General features: G+C 39.5%; 1 protein-coding gene across 5 annotated transcripts in view; it reads right to left on the reverse strand.

Moving 5' to 3' along the window:
* Positions 1 to 18,208, reverse strand: part of Herc4 (HECT and RLD domain containing E3 ubiquitin protein ligase 4) — a 70,930-nt gene that overhangs the window by 37,405 nt on the left and 15,317 nt on the right. For 3 of the 5 annotated variants that reach the window (XM_052164510.1, XM_052164509.1, XM_052164511.1), the window contains 5 exons: positions 13,929 to 14,088; positions 9,267 to 9,343; positions 5,777 to 5,998; positions 4,342 to 4,433; positions 1,016 to 1,146 (listed from right to left, as the gene is read on the reverse strand). In XM_052164510.1, the coding sequence (XP_052020470.1) occupies positions 1,016 to 1,146; positions 4,342 to 4,433; positions 5,777 to 5,998; positions 9,267 to 9,343; positions 13,929 to 14,088 (682 nt within the window). Of the gene's footprint in view, positions 1 to 1,015; positions 1,147 to 4,341; positions 4,434 to 5,776; positions 5,999 to 9,266; positions 9,344 to 13,928; positions 14,089 to 18,208 lie in introns of those variants that run through there. The other 2 variants (XM_052164513.1, XM_052164512.1) reach the window with 1 other exon arrangement.

Raw genomic sequence — 18,208 nt, forward strand, 5'->3', positions numbered from 1 at the left:
TTAAAGGGCCAAGTATGTGGTGGTACAAGTCTTTAGTGTTACCATTTGGGAGGCAGAGGTCTGGTTAACTCAATACAGAGTTCTAGGACAGACAGACAGCGACAGAGTGAGACCCTGACTTAAAACAAAACAACTTTTAAAAGTATCTAATCAGCTATAGGCTAGATTGACTTAGAAAGACAATTCAAACTACTAAAACGAGAACAGAAAGTAGATGCTCAGGCATGGCGGCACTTGTGTAATGCCAGCACTGGGGAAACAGAAGTCTAAGTTTGAGGCCAGTCAGAGCTACCTTGTGAGATCTTCTCAAAACAAAGTCCTAAGTAAACTGCATTCAACAGCATACTAAGATGGCATGCTGGTATGATTATTTTCAGGTAATGCAAGGGTGGCCCAGAATACAGAAAACTAATCACTGTACACATCTAATTAAAACAAATCCCCAAAGACATGATCATCCAATCTGATGCAGAAAATAATAATCTAATGAACTTTGTAGTAGGTTTGCCCTAATGTGGCTTGTATTCCAATGTTAATTTGGGTCCCCAAAATTGTTTGCACTAGAGAGTCCACATATCCACAGGTAAGATACTGTGGGATCCTGGCCCCAGTTGGTTCTGTTAGGTAAATAAAAGATACCATCAGCCAATGGCTGGCCAGGGCAGTCAGAGGCAGGCTGTTTAGAAGGCCAGGGCGAAGGTACAGCTTTAGCTACTGTAACTCTGTCATGTCTTAAAGTCCTGAAGGGAGGAGAAGCCCAGCAGTCTTGTCTTTCTGTTCTTGCCCCTCCACACTCCTGGCGTGGCAGATGGTCTTTGCCTTCTCCTCCTTCTAGTCCCAAGCCCATTTAAAAAATGTGAATTTCTTTCTTAGGGTGGGGGTAGGTGGTTTGTTAAAAACAGATTCTTCCTATTATAGCCTGCCAAATGCAAGAATTACAAGTGTATATCATCATTCTTACCAGCTCAGTAAGCAGTCTAGAGACCAAAACCCTCTTTTCTTTACCATAGCTTACCTTCCACAAGCAACCTGAGTAACGATGCTTCCCATAAGTTCAAACACTTTCCTGGGGTTTATTTCATGGCTGGTAGAATTATGACCCAGCTGGCCATAACCACCAGCTCCAAAGGTGAACACTCCACCTTCCTGGAAAACAACAAGCCAACATAACAAATAACTTCTGAGAAGCTCAACAGCAAAAAAATAAACTCATGTTTACAATATGAGCTCACGCTTAATACAGACTCAATGTTTCATTTCCTGTCTTTGAAATCAGATGATGGCTGACTAAAGGTAAAAATGCCTTTAAAGTGAACTAAATTAGCGCGCGATAGATAACGCGGAATCCGCCCATAGCTCAGTGCACATTAGGCAAGCCCTCTATCACTCAGGCTACATCGCACACCACCTTCTAGTTAAAACTTTTGCTGTTTCTAAGATGGGGGAGGGTTTCTCTATGTAGCCCTATGTGGAACTCACTCTGTAGATCAGGCTGGCCTCGAACTCAAGAGATTTGCCTGCCTTTGCCTCATGAGTACTGGGATTAAAGGCATGGCAAAGGGGATTAAAGGCATGGCAAAGGGGATTAAAGGCACTGGCTAAATGTTTTTACAGTGTATTTAGGGTGGATGTGCATGTTGCACATGTGTAAACACCTGCACTCAGAGGACAACTCGATGGAGTTTGGTTCTCTCCTTCCACCATTGCCTGAGTTCTGGTGAGTCGAGTTGCCAGGAAGCTTGGAAAGCGGGGTTCCCTGCTGAGCCACCTCACCAGCCTCCACCTTTTCTATTTGAAACAGAAGTTTTAAAAAGATGTCAAAGCTGGCCCTGACTTGTTCTCAGTTGAGGAAGGCCTTGAACTTTAAGGTTCAGCATCTCAGGTGTTTGTAACTGCACAGGCTTGAACCAACAGACAGGCTTTGACAGATTTAAGTACTCAATCATGTTCTCATTATGATCTAATATGTAAGTGTTCATTAAAGAAGTAATTGCTGCTAGGCATAGCGGTACACACCTTGAAGCACTTGAGAAGGAGAGGGTAAAAGACTGCCCAACAGTCTGAAGAGGCAGGACTACATGAGACTCCTCACCTCCCAAACAAAAAAGCACTACATAACCAACCAACCAAAGAGCCAGAAATACTTAACTGCGTTGCTTTGGAATACCATTTTATTCTTTTTTTCTTTCTTTTTTCAATTCAAAGGAGATATCTAACATTTCACAAAAACAATGCTATCTTTAGTTAGCAAGCTAGCTATGCTTGAAGATAGACACATGCTCTGCAGAGACAGAGTGTGCTGTCCTCCTGCCAGGGAGCTGGGGCAGAAAGATAATGAGCTCCAGGCCAGCCCGTACACAACAAAGCGAGTGCAGGTAGGAAGCTGCCGGTGAAGGCCTGCAAGCAGAGTGCACAGACATGTGCACAGACAGACCTACTAGAAAACGATCTTTACATTTTTAGGATTGAAACTCATGAGGCTATGGGTTTTGTTTTGTTGGGTTGGTTTTTTGAAGACAAGTTTCTCTGTGTGGCCCTGTCGACCAGGCTGGCCTTGAACTCACAGATCCACCTGCCTCCACCTCCTCATGTTAGAATGAAGCTGAGGTCATTTTGAAAAAGAGACATGTGATAACCTAACACAACTACAGTATTTTTCAATTTGACAGTTTCTTTACAACTACAGTTGTATGTGTGTGTCTAATTTCATACCCTGGTGTCAATATCTAACAGTATAATTTTTTTAGTATAAGGACACAGTTTAAAAACTTTCCAAGTCAGCCGGGCAGTGGTGGCGCACACCTGTAATCCCAGTACTCTGGGAGGCAGAGGCAGGCGGATTTCTGAGTTCGAGGCCAGCCTGGTCTACAGAGTGAGTTCCAGGACAGCCAGGGCTATACAGAGAAACCCTGTCTCAAACAAACCAAATCCCCCCCCCCAAAAAAACCCAACTTTCCAAAATCAAATACAGATTCCAAGTCAAATACAGAGCAGAAGACAGGGTCCAGCTTAGTCAGTAGAGTGCTTAGCTAACATACATGGAGTTTGGGCCTCCATCTCTAACACTGTATAATGTAGTAAGTTCTATGGCCAGCCAGGGCTACACAGTGAGGCTGTTTTGGGGGTGGGGGGTGCGTAACGGGTGAGGAAGGAAGGGGGTAAGGGGGGAAGAGGGGAGGAGGAAGAGAAGAAAAAAGTTAACTTCTTTTACTGAATAGATAAGACAAAATAATGACAATGGGGGTGGGGATGGGGAACCTACACAGCTGTAAAGACAGGCCTCTTCATTTTCTGACCTCAGTTTATGTGGTGTATTTGGGTAGAACCCAGGACCTCCCGCATACTACCGACCACTACATCCCTAGCCCTTCTGAAACATCACTTTCTAATCTGGCCAAAAAAAATTCTCAAAATCTTTATGTAACTATGAACAAATACAGTATTTTCCAGTAAAAATTAGCTGCAAATTTTTTTGTTTCTATACTGGTGAGGATCACACTGAGGTCGGCACATGACTACGCCTGCTGTCTGAGTGTGTTCATTTTCACCCACCATCTACTCACCACACAGGGACCCCAGAGATGAATGAATCGACAGGGCTGTATTTTTTAAAAACACTGTCATTGCTAGCATAACGTTCAGCCTAAATACAACATTTAGTTCAATATATTTATAAAATATAAAAAATATTTAAATACAGATAATGAAAACTCAGCTGCTTCCTTACATATTGTAAAATATTTATAAACCAAATGGAAGGCTAAAGCAAATGAGGTAGTGTGGATAAATACAAAAGGGACTCACACAGGACTGCAAGCCTGATGAACCAAAATGAAGTCATCTCATTCAAAATATTTAATAATCCCAGCTACTCAGGAGGCTAATAGGATTAAAAACTGGAGGTCAGCCTGAGCAAAAATTAAAAAAGGGGCTGGAGATGTGGCCCAGTGGTAGAGAGGTGACCTAGTATACACAAGATCCTGAGTTTTAATTTCTATTATCAATACCACAGACAAACGCCCCTCTAAAAAGTGCTAAGCGTGGTTCTGTGCTCCTGAAGCACAGATTGGGGAGTGTCTGTGGTCGGGGTGAGTCTGAGCACCACCCCAGGGAGGGCTCCATATGAGCACAGCTGCAACTGAATCTGACAGTTGATCAAACGCACACCCTAAGCAAAACTGAACATTAAGGCAAGTTATTTTCAAGAATAATTTAGGCCATTTTCAATATAAACTATTTCTGAAATACAAACATTGCTCAAGTTTAATGGAAATCGTACACAAGCATTAACTAATGATGAAAAGGTGACTGCAAATAATAAAAAGTTTTTAAGTACAATACCTTGGTTAATGCAGCAGTATGATCTTCTCCGCAACAAATATAAACTATTTTCTGAGATCTTAGTGACTTTAGTAAATTAGGAACATACCTATCTGAAAATTCCAATAAAAGACGTTAATGATATTTTTAACTAAAATTCTTCTAAAATGTGTTTCCTTTATAGATTTCCAAACTCGGTAGCTGTAATACTAATTTTTACTATCAAAGACTTCCTAAGAAAAAGGCCTATAAAACTGGGTTTCCAGGCCTTATAATAAAGTAAGGACTCAAAGATGAGCATTAGATTACCCTACTGCCAATGTACACAGGATTCAACAACACAGGACTTCAGTGTTTTCAGATTTTCTATGTGTGTATGATTATTTATTCTGTAATGGCCATTCTCAGAGATTCTACTCAATAGCCTGTTCTACTTTCTGCATTTTGTAGCAAAACAGTAACAGCATAACATGAGTATATTTTTTATGCAGGATAAAAACTATTATTTAATTCTATGAGAATTATTTACTTATCATTATCAGTTATTATTAGGTAAAAACATACTTTGGCTATCTCTGGCATTACAAGTATGTTGAACGTCACAAACTATGACTTATATGCCGCATTCAAAAACTGGCAGGTATGAAATGTCAGATAAAAGATTGTGACTTGTTTCAAGTAGTTGTTTAAATTTAAAATGTTAATTTTCAAGACAATCATCAGTGTAAAAAGAAGCTCAACCAAAAAATAATCTAACACCCAGATCATAAAAACAATAATATCAACTGAATATGTCATGTTTCTTTCCCAGAGCAATAATTTTTCAGTATTAGGCTAAGCTATTGCACATATGTTCTGCCAGGAAGCTATACATGTAACTTATTCACTAATGAACAGTACAGCTTTTTTCATTAATGGTGGCCAATACTGGAGCAGCGATGGTTACAATTTAAAACAGTATTTATAAACAGTCTCTTAATGACATCCAATAATGAAGACATAAGCAGCACAACTTTTCTTTCAGTCCTGGGGATTAAACTCATAGCCCTGTGTAGTAGGCAAACAGTCTACCAAGGACCTATAGATAATCGCAGTACAAGTGATCTAAAGAGTATTTTTCTTCTTCTTTTTTTAATTAATTAATTAATTTTTTTTTTTGGGTGGGGGGGGAAAAGGTGCTGGGGATTAAACCCAGGGCCTTGTGCATACTAGGCATGAGCTTTTCCACTGAGCTATATCTCCAGGTCTCAACAAACTTTTCAATTTATTACATGCTAATTTTCAGCCTTCCCATGATCCTCCCAAAAGACATTAAAATTTTAAATTAACATCCTGAGCTCCATCTCATTTAGTCCTGGGAATATTTGGGTACATATTTCTCCAATGCTCTAAGAATCACTCACTTATCTCAGAAGATCACCTCTTAAGAATTCACGTAACTACAAAGGGAACCTACCATTTTCATCATTAAGACCTAGCTGACCAAACTTGTTACGTCCCCATCCAAAGATGGCTCCGGAAAGGGTGAGGACAAAGCTATGAGCTCCTCCTGCAGCGACCTGCATGAATGGTATTCCAAGCAAGGACTTAATCAGCTGTGGTGAAGTTTGCTTTTGACAATCAATGCCAAGACCCAGCTGGCCATATTTATTCTGTCCCCAACAGAAAACTTCACTTGCTGTAAGACAAAAATTATAAAATTATTTTACATACATTACATAATATCATTTGAAGATCAACTATTTTTTGAGACATTTTCTCATTAAATGAAAATGCGTATTTATTGAACAAAGAAGTGTGTTTCTTTATATGAAAACATACTACTACCTAGAAGACCATGTCCTATAAGCACACCGGTAAGTTTCAGCAATACACTGGTAACCAGTTAGATAAGCTAGGAACACACTCGGCTCCTTACGCCCTACATCAGAACCCTAACAGTCCTATCTTCTAATCTCAAGGCTTCAGCTATGGACATATGCAAATCTAAACACACAAACACCTTGCAACCCACGGCTTATCTGACACCTACACAAGGATATCCAAAACCACTTCTAACTCACTGTGACCAAACTGAATCTGGCTTACACCCCATTTCCCATCCTCGTGGCTCTCCTCCCAGTGATGCCCTTCACCAGCAGAAGTCCTACACCCTGGGATGTCGCTCCTTCTCAGCCAAGGGTTACTTCGTTACAGGGTTAGTTTTGTTTTGTTTTCTGGTAAGGAGATCTATTTTAGCATCCTTCCTAGTTCCTTTCATCATTTTCTCTACTATTTGTTAGTTCTGATTCATCTACCAGCAACAGAAAATGGTTTTTATTAAAATAACTAGCAATAATGTATTAAACTAGCAAATTCAAAAGTTCATTCTACAAAATGGTGCACATTTAACTGTAAGCATCTATGCTGGGGAAACAGCTCAGCAGGGGAAGTGAAATCAAGTTCAACAGGTCGCCAGGACAGGGCTGGCAGAGCAGGAACAGCGGCAGTTCTTGGCAGTCTCTAGCTCTGGGGAAGTAGGGGAGGAGGGGTGAGGAGGAGGAGGAGGAGGAGGCAGTGATCTCTCTCAGGCTCACTGGCTAATCAGCACTCATTTGGTGAGCTCCAGGCCGGTGACAATTTGTCTCAAAAACAAAACAAAAAAAGAGATGGCTCCACAGGAATAACTCCAAGGATGTCCTTTGGATCTAAACCTATATATACACAAACAACTAAGTAAATTTAAAGTGAACTTTCATCTAACCTTTAAAATATTAGGTCCCTGACTCTTCCTCAAGCATGTATGTATTTGCATAACAAGCAAACTGCAGCCAGGTGTGGTGGCTGATGCCCATGACCTCACCCAGCTGTGGTGGCTGATACCCACGACCCCAACCAGGTGTGGGGCTGATGCCCATGACCCCAGTCCTTGAGAGGCTGAAACAGACTGCTCTTATCTGGGCAGTGGCAACTGTGGTGCACACCTTTAGTCCCAGCACTTGGGACTAAAATTGACGCAGAGGCAGGTGGTTCTCTGAATTCAAGGTCAGTCAGGTCTACAGATTGAGTAATAGGACAGCCAGGGCCTCACAGAGAAACCCTGTCTAGAAAAAAAAAAAAACAAAAAAATTTTAAATTGGAGAGAGTGAGAGAAAGAGGGAGGGAAGGAGATTGAGAGACTGCTCCTCATTCAAGGATAGCCTGGGCTACAGAGTAAAACAAAGCCAACCAAACTGGGGAAAGCTGCACCCTTTCTCATGGCTCTTAGGCCAGCCTCCTCTAGAGGGCCTGTGGGTGTGTGTTTACACTTTCCTACTCACCACCCTCCAGCTGCACTCACTGCACTCAGCCAGCTGTTCCCACCGCCCTGACCACCTAACTTTCTGTTCAGCTCATGTCTAGTCTTCATTCTCGGATATCCCAGACTAAATCCCTTTCCCACTAAATGTTCTATGAGTGGTTCCCGCAAATAACTATCCTGTTCTTTGTGTGCTGCTATGAGGGCCAGTGATACACAGCTTCTCACGCACTGCACACTATACACTCAGGTGTGCACAGTTCACACTAAATGCTCAGAAAGTTCGGTTCCTGATTATACTACCTAAAGCTACAAAATGCAAAAGAGAAAAATCAGCTCCAGATAGGAAACTATCTTAATTTATCAGTTTCTATGGAGCTAATGTTTTTGTTCACAGTGGACCCCCTCAGACATTTACTAAAATAGTAACAGAGACACTAGAATGTATTTTTTTTATTTTTGAGATAGCCTAGACTGACATGGAATGTGTAGAAATCTTCCTGTTTTATTTTCCCAAGTGCTGGGATTATAGGTATGTACCTCCATGCCAGGCTGAATTTATCTTTTTATTTTTAATTATGTGGTTTTATTCATGTGTTCGTATCTCTGTGAGTGTCCATGCTTACAAAGTCCAATAGGTGTTATATCTCCTAGAGTTGGAATTCAGGTGCTTGTGAGCTACCTGACATACGTGCTGGGAACTGAACTCAGGTCCTCTGGAAGGGTGGGGAGTGGTCATAAACTCACTGGGCCATTTCTCCTCTTCAAGTTTATCTCCTCCAGCCCCCTAGGTTTTCTTTTCTTTTTTTTTCTTTTTAGATTTACTTATTTATTTTATTTATGAGTACACTGTAGCTATCTTCCAACACACCAGACGAGGGCATCAAATCCTATTACAGATGGTTGTGAGACACCATGAGGTTGCTGGAAATTGAACTCAAGACTTCTAGAAGAGCAGCTGATACTCTTAACCACTGAGCCATCTCTCCAGGCCACAAGTTTATCTTTTTAAATGGTAACACAAAAACTAAGGGAGATTCTCTAATTCATTTTCTAATGTTCAACTGGCATATGAATACGTTATTGCTTCTAAATATTTAGTAATTAAGTAAGTAATAACCCAATTTCAGGCCTATATAGTAAAAAAAATTAAATAATGCACAAAATAGTATACACCTAGTGAAAAATATAATAATAAAGATGTATAAGGTATTCGCAGATAAAAGAAAACTCTAGTGCCAGGTGTAATGATGCATTTCTTTAGTTCCAGCACTCGGGAGGCAGAGGCAGGAAGATCTTTACAAGTTCAAGTCCAGCCTGGTGTACATAGTGGGTTCAAGGATAGCCATATTTATATATAAAACCCTGTCTTGAATAAACCAAAAGGAAAAAAGAAAAGACTAGTAAGAGAAATGTAAAGAGAGAAGCACATGGAAAATATCATGTTCATGAGCTGAAAAACTTGACGCTGTAAAGATTACCCTGAAATTGATTTACAGACACCATAAGCTCAATAAATATTTCAGCAGTTCTGTAAGCATAGAAACTAACAGCTGATCTAAAACACATGGAAATGAAATCAGGACAAATCTTGTAAAAGAAAATCCAGAGGCCTTTTTGTTCAAAGTACCAAGCAATAATTTTTAGTTAGAAAAGCCCGAGTGCTTACCTTTGGAAAGTGCAAGCGAATGATAGTAACCACATGCAACCTGCACTATCTGGATATCCGAAAGACTTTTAATATTTCTAGAAAAGAAAAGAGAGCAGACTCAATTCCTCCTGTAGAACCAGTGGGTCTTGTATGCTACTGATGTGCAATCCATTGGCCAGCTGTCTGCTGACTTTTCAAGGCATGTTATCTTTTTCAGTCAAGGCTTCAGGTTAAAACCAATAATCAGAATATATAAGGATAAAAAGATGAGAAAACACCTAAAAAGACAGAATAGAAGGTAAAACATGCTTATAGATAAAAATCCCTTTTATCATTCAAACACTTTCTTCCATTATCCAATATTTTTCTTAATTTTTAGTGTAAAACCAGGCAGTTTATTTGGAACCCTAATTATTCTAAACCTGGAGTTCTCCTAATCTCCTACAGCTGAACCACGGAGCCTATCCGGGCCTACCCTTCTCAGTTTACAGCCACATCAGTGGCACTCCTGTTTCAACTAGGGAAATTTAGTCCATTCCCATTTATGATAATCAATGTCATTTATGATCATCAATAATCAGTAATGCCATCTCACACTCTCAGCTTTTCCGAACCATTCTGTGTTACTGGGAAGCTGGGAGGGCTGGCAGCTACATCCCAAGCACCTTACACACTTCCCAACTTGACCAACCTTCTCCTGCTTTGCTGAGTAAGTGTTCTCAAGAAAAAGGAAGAGAATTTTCTTATCTGACTTTACCTGATACTGCCATCTGACCTGACTATGCCAACTGAAATCTGAAGCAAATTCTGAACAGAGTTTTGATACCTCTGATTTTCTAAAGACAGTTCCAGTGAATCATATTGTGGGCAGGAAAAGAACAGTTAACTATCTCCACACTGTATAAAAATATAGACTTTTAGTTAGTAGATATATGTTCTTAACTACAGAACCTGAGAGTTGTGCTGCTTTAAGTTAGCAAGTTCTAATGTACCTTGAGTTTTTAACAGTATAACAGAATGCTATAGCAAAATAAATGTAAAGGAGCTAGAAACAAAAACACATGTATGTGTTCATCATGCTGAAGTTGGTATTAACTGTTCCTGCTGCTGGGTACCACCCACACCACACATTCATCTTCTTCACTATTAACTTCAGTTTACAAGTTCACGTAAAACATTTCAAAATACTACATTCTCAAAGAACCATACCTTTTCCTGTCTTCATACAGTTATCATAACTATATATTCATTTATAGTCTGCCTCACATGCTAAACAATGAGTTCAGTAAAGGCAGAATACATCTTAAATCCTATATCCATGGGAATCTGAAAGCCTAACACTGTGATAGCTAAGTATCACTTAGCAAATGCACCATTTTTCAAGGTCTACAGAGTTTGAAGCCAGTCAGAACTACACAGTGAGATGGTGTAAAAGTAAACAAATACCTTAAATGACAGCACACTAAATTCTCTAGTTAAAAATGAGTGACTGAGCTGGGCATGGTGGAGCAGGCCTTTAGTCTCATCAAAGGCAAGTGGATCTGAGTTCCAGGACAGTCCCTCTCAAACAAACAAACGAGTAACTGAGTGAGTTACAAAATCCAAACACACATAGCTGCTACTTCTTTCTGGGCTGTTTGAGACAGCCGCACTTTGTAGCCCAAGCTCACCCAGATCACTTCTTCTGGCTCAGACTCTTCACTGGGGGGACTGAAGGTGTGGACCGCCCCAGCCAGATCATAAAAGCTGCATCTAGAAATTCACTTTACCTCTAAGGACATAAAAATGCAAGGTGAAGCAATGGAATAAGATACTCTAGGCAAGCCAGGCAGTGAGAGCACATGCCTTTAACCCTAGCACTTAGGAAGCAGAGGCAGGCAGATTTCTGAGTTCGAGGCCAACCTGATCTATAGAGTGAGTTCCAGGACAGGCAGGGCTACACAGGAAAACCCTGTCTAGGGGGGAGGAGAGGAAGATACTCTAGGCAAAAAGAATTAAAAGAAAACAGTAGCCATACTCTGTCAGCTGAAAGGGACTTTAAGTCAAAAGCAGTAAAGAGACAAGAGCACTATGCAGTGCCAAAGAGTCAACACAGTAAACAATCCTAAATCATTAGAGCATCCAAACATGCAAAGCAAGTAGTCTAGATATTCTAGACCTAAGTGAGAGATCAATTCCAACCCAGTAACAGAGGACTTTAATTTCCCACTCTGTGTAGTTGACAGGATATCCAAGAAAAATTCAACAGAAAATCAGAAGTCAAAAGGTTCCCTAGACCAAAGCAGACAACTACAGAACCTTCTATACAACAGCATGTGAAATCGTCTCCATGGTACTGCTGAACCGCCTAATAGGCCACAAAACAATTTTCAATAACACATCTTCCCTTTTTTCTTAATTTGATAAAGGTTTCACTTATTATTATTCTGGGCTGTCTTCAACCTAGTTATTAATCAGAGGACGACCTTCTAATGCTTCTGACGCCACCCTAGTGCTGGGATTGGAAGAGCATGCTAGTTCTTCTAATTAGAAGAGTGGGGGGGGGGGTTGCCATGTTGCTAGGCAACAAGCACTAGCGATCAAATGAGCTCTATCCCTAGCCCCCCAATAAAAAATTTAAAAACAAAATATTTTTTATTTTTTTTATAAAATCTTATTATCTTTTTCAGTCACAATACAATAAAACTAGAAGTCAGTAACAAGAAACAAGTAGAGACTAGTTTTAAACAATCAAATGGATCGAAAGAGGAAAAATACTCTTTAAAGGGGGAAATAAAGACACAATACAGCAAACCTATCAACTACAACAGAAGCTGTAGATTTGAGCAATCAGCACCCACATTAAAATAAAACCAAAAAAAACCCTGCACACATCCATTCTTATCTCAAAGATCAAAAAAAAAAAAAACCCAAAAAACAAAAAGCACCCAATTTTAACAAATGGAAAGAAAATTAAGTACCACAGCAGAAATAAAGAAATAGAGTGTTTTTTTTTAATGTACAAAGAAAGTTCTTCAACAGACAAAAATAGGAATCCTGATCAGATTAATAAAGTAGTTATGGACCAACTGAATTCTCAGGACTGCAGCACTGCTGCCATTTTAATGATCTGAATTCAATTCCTGGAACACTCGTGATGGAGAAGCAACTATGTCCTACAAGTTGTTCTGACGTCCACACATGCACACTCTCATGCATGCACACCCGTATCTACACACACATGCCTAAGAAATGCTAAAGTCATCTGAAGTAAAAATCAGAGATGAAAAGGGAGGCGTTACAACTGATTAGAGACTAATATAACAACTCTACAAACCTCATAACCCAGAACAAACAAATCAATTTCTGAACATAAGCACTTTGCCAGGTGGATTTCTGAGTTCGAGGCCAGCTTGGTCTACAGAGTGAGTTCCAGGACAGCCAGGGCTACACAGAGAAACCCTATCTCGACCCCCACCACCACCACCAAAAAAAAAAAAGAAAGAAAAAGAAAGAAAAAAAGAAAAAGAAAAGAAGAAAAAGAAAAGAAAAAGAAAAAGAAAGAAACTCAACAGGGGTCTGGGGAGGTGACTCAGTGGTTAAGAGTACTTGCTGCTCTTGCAGAAAGACCCAGATTTGGTTCCAGCACCCACAAGTCAGCTTACAACCATCTGCTGCTTCTAGTTCAGTGGTCAAACAACCCTTTCACAGGAGTTGCATATCACATCCTTACACTGCAATTCCTAACAGTAAAGAAGTAAAGATCATTTCATGGTTGGGGGTCAGCACAACATGAGAAACTATATTAAAGGGTCACAGCGTTAGGAAGGCTGAGAGCCACTGCACTAGTTCCGTAGGATCTGATGCCCTCTTCTGCTTTTCTGGGCTCCAGGCACTCTTGTGGTATATATGCATATATGCATATATATATGTGTGTGTATACACACACACACACACATACATAAAATATAAGATCTTAAAAACAACAACAAAAGCAAAAGTTAACATTATGGTGGATAAAAGCTATCTGGCTTTCTTCTAAGATCTAAAACAAGAGCTGGGCGTGGTGATACATACCTGAAGTCCCAGGACTAAGGGTTTCCATTTTAATAATAAACAAACAAAACCAATAAAGTCTTTTTTGTGTTAAAAAAAAAAAAAGGTCAGAGAAACAGGCAACTAGTAGGTGTTTTGTTTTTTTGAAACTGGGTCTCTCTCCATAGTTCTGGCTGTCCTGGAGCTTACTCTGTAGACCAGGCTGGCCTGGAACTGACAGAGAGCCATCTGTCTATCTGCATCCTGAGTGCAGGGATTAAATGCATGGGCCATCATCATGCCCAGCAACCAATCGGTATTTAATAAATATTTCAATTGCTAGGACATTTGACAGAGCAGAACCAGCAGCTGAAATCAGTCTATCCCATTACAGTCTATCCCATTATAGAAGAAAACAATTCCGACTTTTCTTTATGCACAAAGTCTATCCATTATGGAGTAAATCAGTTACTTAAGTATTACTGTCACTTAGCCAACCAAATACTTCAACTCAAATCATTAACAAGAACCAACTTAGTAACTTCTTGAAAGAGTTAAAAGAGAGAAATAATTAGGCAACAAAACATACCCACAGTAAGCAAAATGATTTATATAAACAAATTTATTTTAAACGATTAAGGACCTCTTTGTGGTCACCTTTGTTACCTGGGTACTCGGATACACTCCTCTGATCCTTGGAGGCCAAGCTGTCCATCAGAGTCGAGACCCCAAGCGTACACCTGACCCTTGTCATTAAGTGCTAGGGTATGAGCCTCTCCACATGACACAGCTACGATATTTTGGGCATCCAGGGCAACAACCTGCTCTGTCAGGAAGAGAAACATTACATTCTAATTTTGAGCTTGAAATGAGGATTAAAATATATTCACTTCTCACTTTCTATCAAAAAAATAAGGAGATGCTAAAACATAAAATGCAACCAGTTGTTTTGGAAAAAAATATGTGCCATATACAATGCTCATGAAACTTTTACTGTGATTATTATGATAAGATATAATAAATGACCTGAACATCTTAAGAGAAATCCAGAGTTTATCAAGATGATCGCAGAAGACCGTACTCTATTTAAAACCAACACTGAAAAGGAAATCACTTAAAAAGAAACTGGGCTATTGGAATTTCAGCAGTATAAGTATAATTCAAACTTATTTTTATCATAGACACACTACAGGGTAGTAGTCATAATGAAATAATCCGAACTGGTAATTAATTAAGAGATTTCTTTTTGTTAGTTTGAGGCAGAATTTGACTACTGCAGCCCAGGATGGCCTGAACCTGGGATCCTTCTACCTCTGCCTCCCAAGTACTAAGACTACAGCATAGGACCACCATCACTCCAGGCTCAGATTTTAAAATAGAAAATCGGTTGGATATTCTGGTTTGTTTTTGTTTTTGTTTTTTTTTTTTTGTTTTTTTCCGAGACAAGGTTTCTCTGTGTACGGTTGAATATTCTGAATAGAGAAGTAATATAAATGTTATAGGTTTCTATTTTAGTACCAACAGTTATAAACCCCCTCATATGGTCAAAATATGCTCGTTTTATATCAAAAGTAGCCAGCCAGTGACAAGCAAAGTTTCTTTAAGATACCCAAGTGTTAGGGCTGCAGATGGCTCAGTGGTGAAGAGCACTTGCTGTTCTTACAGTTGACCTGAGTTCAGTTCCCAGCATGCAAACATTGGCTTACGAACTCCTCTAACTCAATTCCAGGGACTCTTATGCCCCGTCTGGCCTCCAAAGGCACCTGAATGCATACAATATACACATAAACATTCAGGACAAACATCCATACACACAAAAATAAAAGTATACACAATGTTTGCTAATTTTTTACCAGCATACAAGTTTTTACCAAAAAAAAAAAAAGAAAAAGAAAAAGAATTCTACAATTATTATCTTCAATACACCAGAAGCCTCATGATAAAGCAATTCAAAAACTCCATCCACCAGAGAGTATAGTAAATAATGCTACTCAATAATGAAACTGACTGCATCATGGAAACGAACATTCCTGCATGTAAAGCATTTCAACTTATATCTAGATTAAGACCTTGCTAATAAGTGGGAGGCTAGTGCTAGATAACATCTAGGAATCTATACAACTCTACTGATACAGTCAGTACTTACCTTAAAGTATCTTGAGTGGATAACCTATTTTTTAGACATGTATACCTGACCTTACTAAGTAGATCAGGACAGCTTAAATCTACAGCAATCTTCCTTCCTCTGCCTCCTAAGTGCTAGGATTACAGGTGTGCACAACCATGCCTAGCAAGTAGATAATTCTTCAAGCTGGTGCCCCAATACACTGAAGTTCATTATGCCAATTCCTCACTCTTTGTATTATTTTGTATATGGTTTAATAAAAATCATTACAGAAACACATACACACAAAAGAAAACAAAATGTAACATGACCCTTCTCTAAAACCAAGAAAACTAAGAACCATAAGCTTACACGAATAGTCCTATAAATCTTAATTACAAGAGAAAAAAGAAATCTGTTATCAATAATGGAAGCTCTCCAAGTAAGTCAATTATCTCACTAAAATAATTCTCAAAGAAAATAGCAAAAGAAAACAATAAAAAACGAATGGGACTTTTTGGTTTTCCAATTAACAAACTAAGAGCACTTAAATTGAATTTGAATGGCTATGAAACCAAAGGCATCAAATTCTAATGTGTAATATAAATATCTAATACAAAATATTAGATATTAAATATTTTTTCCAAGGGGGGGAAAAGGCAAATTCAAACTACACTTAAAAAAAAACCTTCTGCATGAACTAAGCCTTAACACAAATTTTATCTACTGTGCTGGGGGCATAGATAAATCAAAGCCTGTCAGAGACTACCAGTAAACTAATAAAACAAGCACCTGTGGCTATACTTAGATAAAAAAACCAAAACCAAAAAACTTTAAATCAAAACCTCTTACAAGACTAAATCATCATTATCTAATGATAAAAGATCAATTGCCACAGAACATTCACCTAACACCAAACCACCTAAATAGAAAGCAAGAAAGTATTAAGAGACATACATGCAGCCGGGAGGTGGTGGCGCACGCCTGTAATCCCAGCACTCTGGGAGGCAGAGGCAGGCGGATTTCTGAGTTTGAGGCCAGCCTGGTCTCCAGAGTGAGTTCCAGGACAGCCAGGGACAGAGAAACCCTGTCTCGAAAAATACCAAAAAACCAAAAAAAAAAAAAAAAAAAAAAAAAAAAAAGAGAGAGAGAGAGAGAGAGAGACATACATGCAAAAGATACTTCAAAAGCAGTAAGGGACTTGATCCTTTCCCTTTAACTATAGATAGATCAAGTGGACAGAGAACACCTAAGGAAATACTGAACTGACTGGATGAAACTTTATGACTAAATAGTCCTAATATCTAATACACAAGGAACATTCTTTCGTTAAACCACAAAATAAGGCTTAAAAAAATCTAACAAGACAAAAATAGTATCAAAGTGTTATTTTTGACCACAAACAGGATGAAACTAAAAGTCACTAACAGGAGACAATATTGATAAATTGACAAATACAGCAGACGAAGTGATTGGTTTTAGTCCTAGCACTCAGGAGGCGGAAGTAGACAGATCTGAGTTCCAGGATAGCTAGTCTATATAACATGTCTTAGGCTAGTCAAGTTTGTATGCTACTGAAGGGGAAAAGTAATCAGCTACAAACCTCATGCCCTACAACAGTGACCTACCTGCCTGCAGGGTAAGTTAGTGCAACAACAGTGGCACCAAAACTGTACGAGTAACCAACTCTGACTGCAATTAAGGCCCACTATGTTGAGAGAACACCCATACTGACATTGCTAAAAAGTGGCCAAAAACCAGAGGCTAACTTGTGGGCTTTAGAAGAAAATCTATTGCTCTTATTCTGCTAAAGGAACAAAGCAATTAAAAAAAAAAAAAAAAAAAAAAGATTTCTTTTATACAAGAACACTGTAGCTATCAGACATACCAGAAGAGGGCATCAGATCCCATTACATATGGTTATGAGCCACCATGTAGTTGCTGGGAATTGAACTCACGAGCTCTGGAAGAGCAGTCAGTGTTCCTAACCTCTAAGCCATCTCTCCAGCCCTAAAACAACTCTACATAGCCCTGGCTGTCCTGGAACTCACTCAAGACCAGGCTGGCCTGGAACTCAGAAATCTGCCTGCCTAAGCCTCCCAAGTGCTGGGATTAAACGCGTATGCCACCACTGCCTGGTCTAAAACAACTCTTAATAACATACTGCTATATCCAGAGAACCCTCATCAGAGAAGCTGCTTCTTGGTAATTAGCACAGAGACTCACAACTGGACAATGGGCAGAGTGAGAGACTTTGGGGTTCTCAGCCCTAAACAAAATGTCTTTATCAAAGCCCTCCCACTCAAGGCTCAGGAGGGTTTCTCCAATGGAGGGTTCATTGGGTGTATCTATCAACCACATTCCAGGGCAGGCCTCAGGGCCAGAAGTAGTTTGACAACACAAAACTGACTTCAGGCCTTTGCATCCATGTTATCTTATTCTTTGTTTGTTTGATGGGGGAGGGTGCTGTTTAACATAGAGTGGGGTGGGAAAGGGGGGGGAATATCTGGAGGAGGGTAAAGAACATGATCAAAATACTTGTATTAATTTAATTTCAGGTGCGGTAAACCCAGAACTTGAAAAGCAGAGGCAAGAGGATCAAGGGTTCGAGGCCACTCTCCAGCCTGGGTTACATGAGACCCTGCCTCCTTCACTACCTCATACAGAAGTCCACTTTCACTTAAAAACATTACCAGACAGCCCAAACTTTTATACCGAGAACTGCAAACTAAACTGCCAACACTACTTATCTGTGTTTCCTCCCATCCTCCCTTAATCATTAAGCAACTGAATTTTATTTTATAAATATTCAAAACACAAAATTTTAGGTTTTTTTTCCTTT

This window comes from Apodemus sylvaticus, chromosome 19, assembly GCF_947179515.1.
Source record: "Apodemus sylvaticus chromosome 19, mApoSyl1.1, whole genome shotgun sequence".
NCBI classification, from domain to species: domain Eukaryota; kingdom Metazoa; phylum Chordata; class Mammalia; order Rodentia; family Muridae; genus Apodemus; species Apodemus sylvaticus.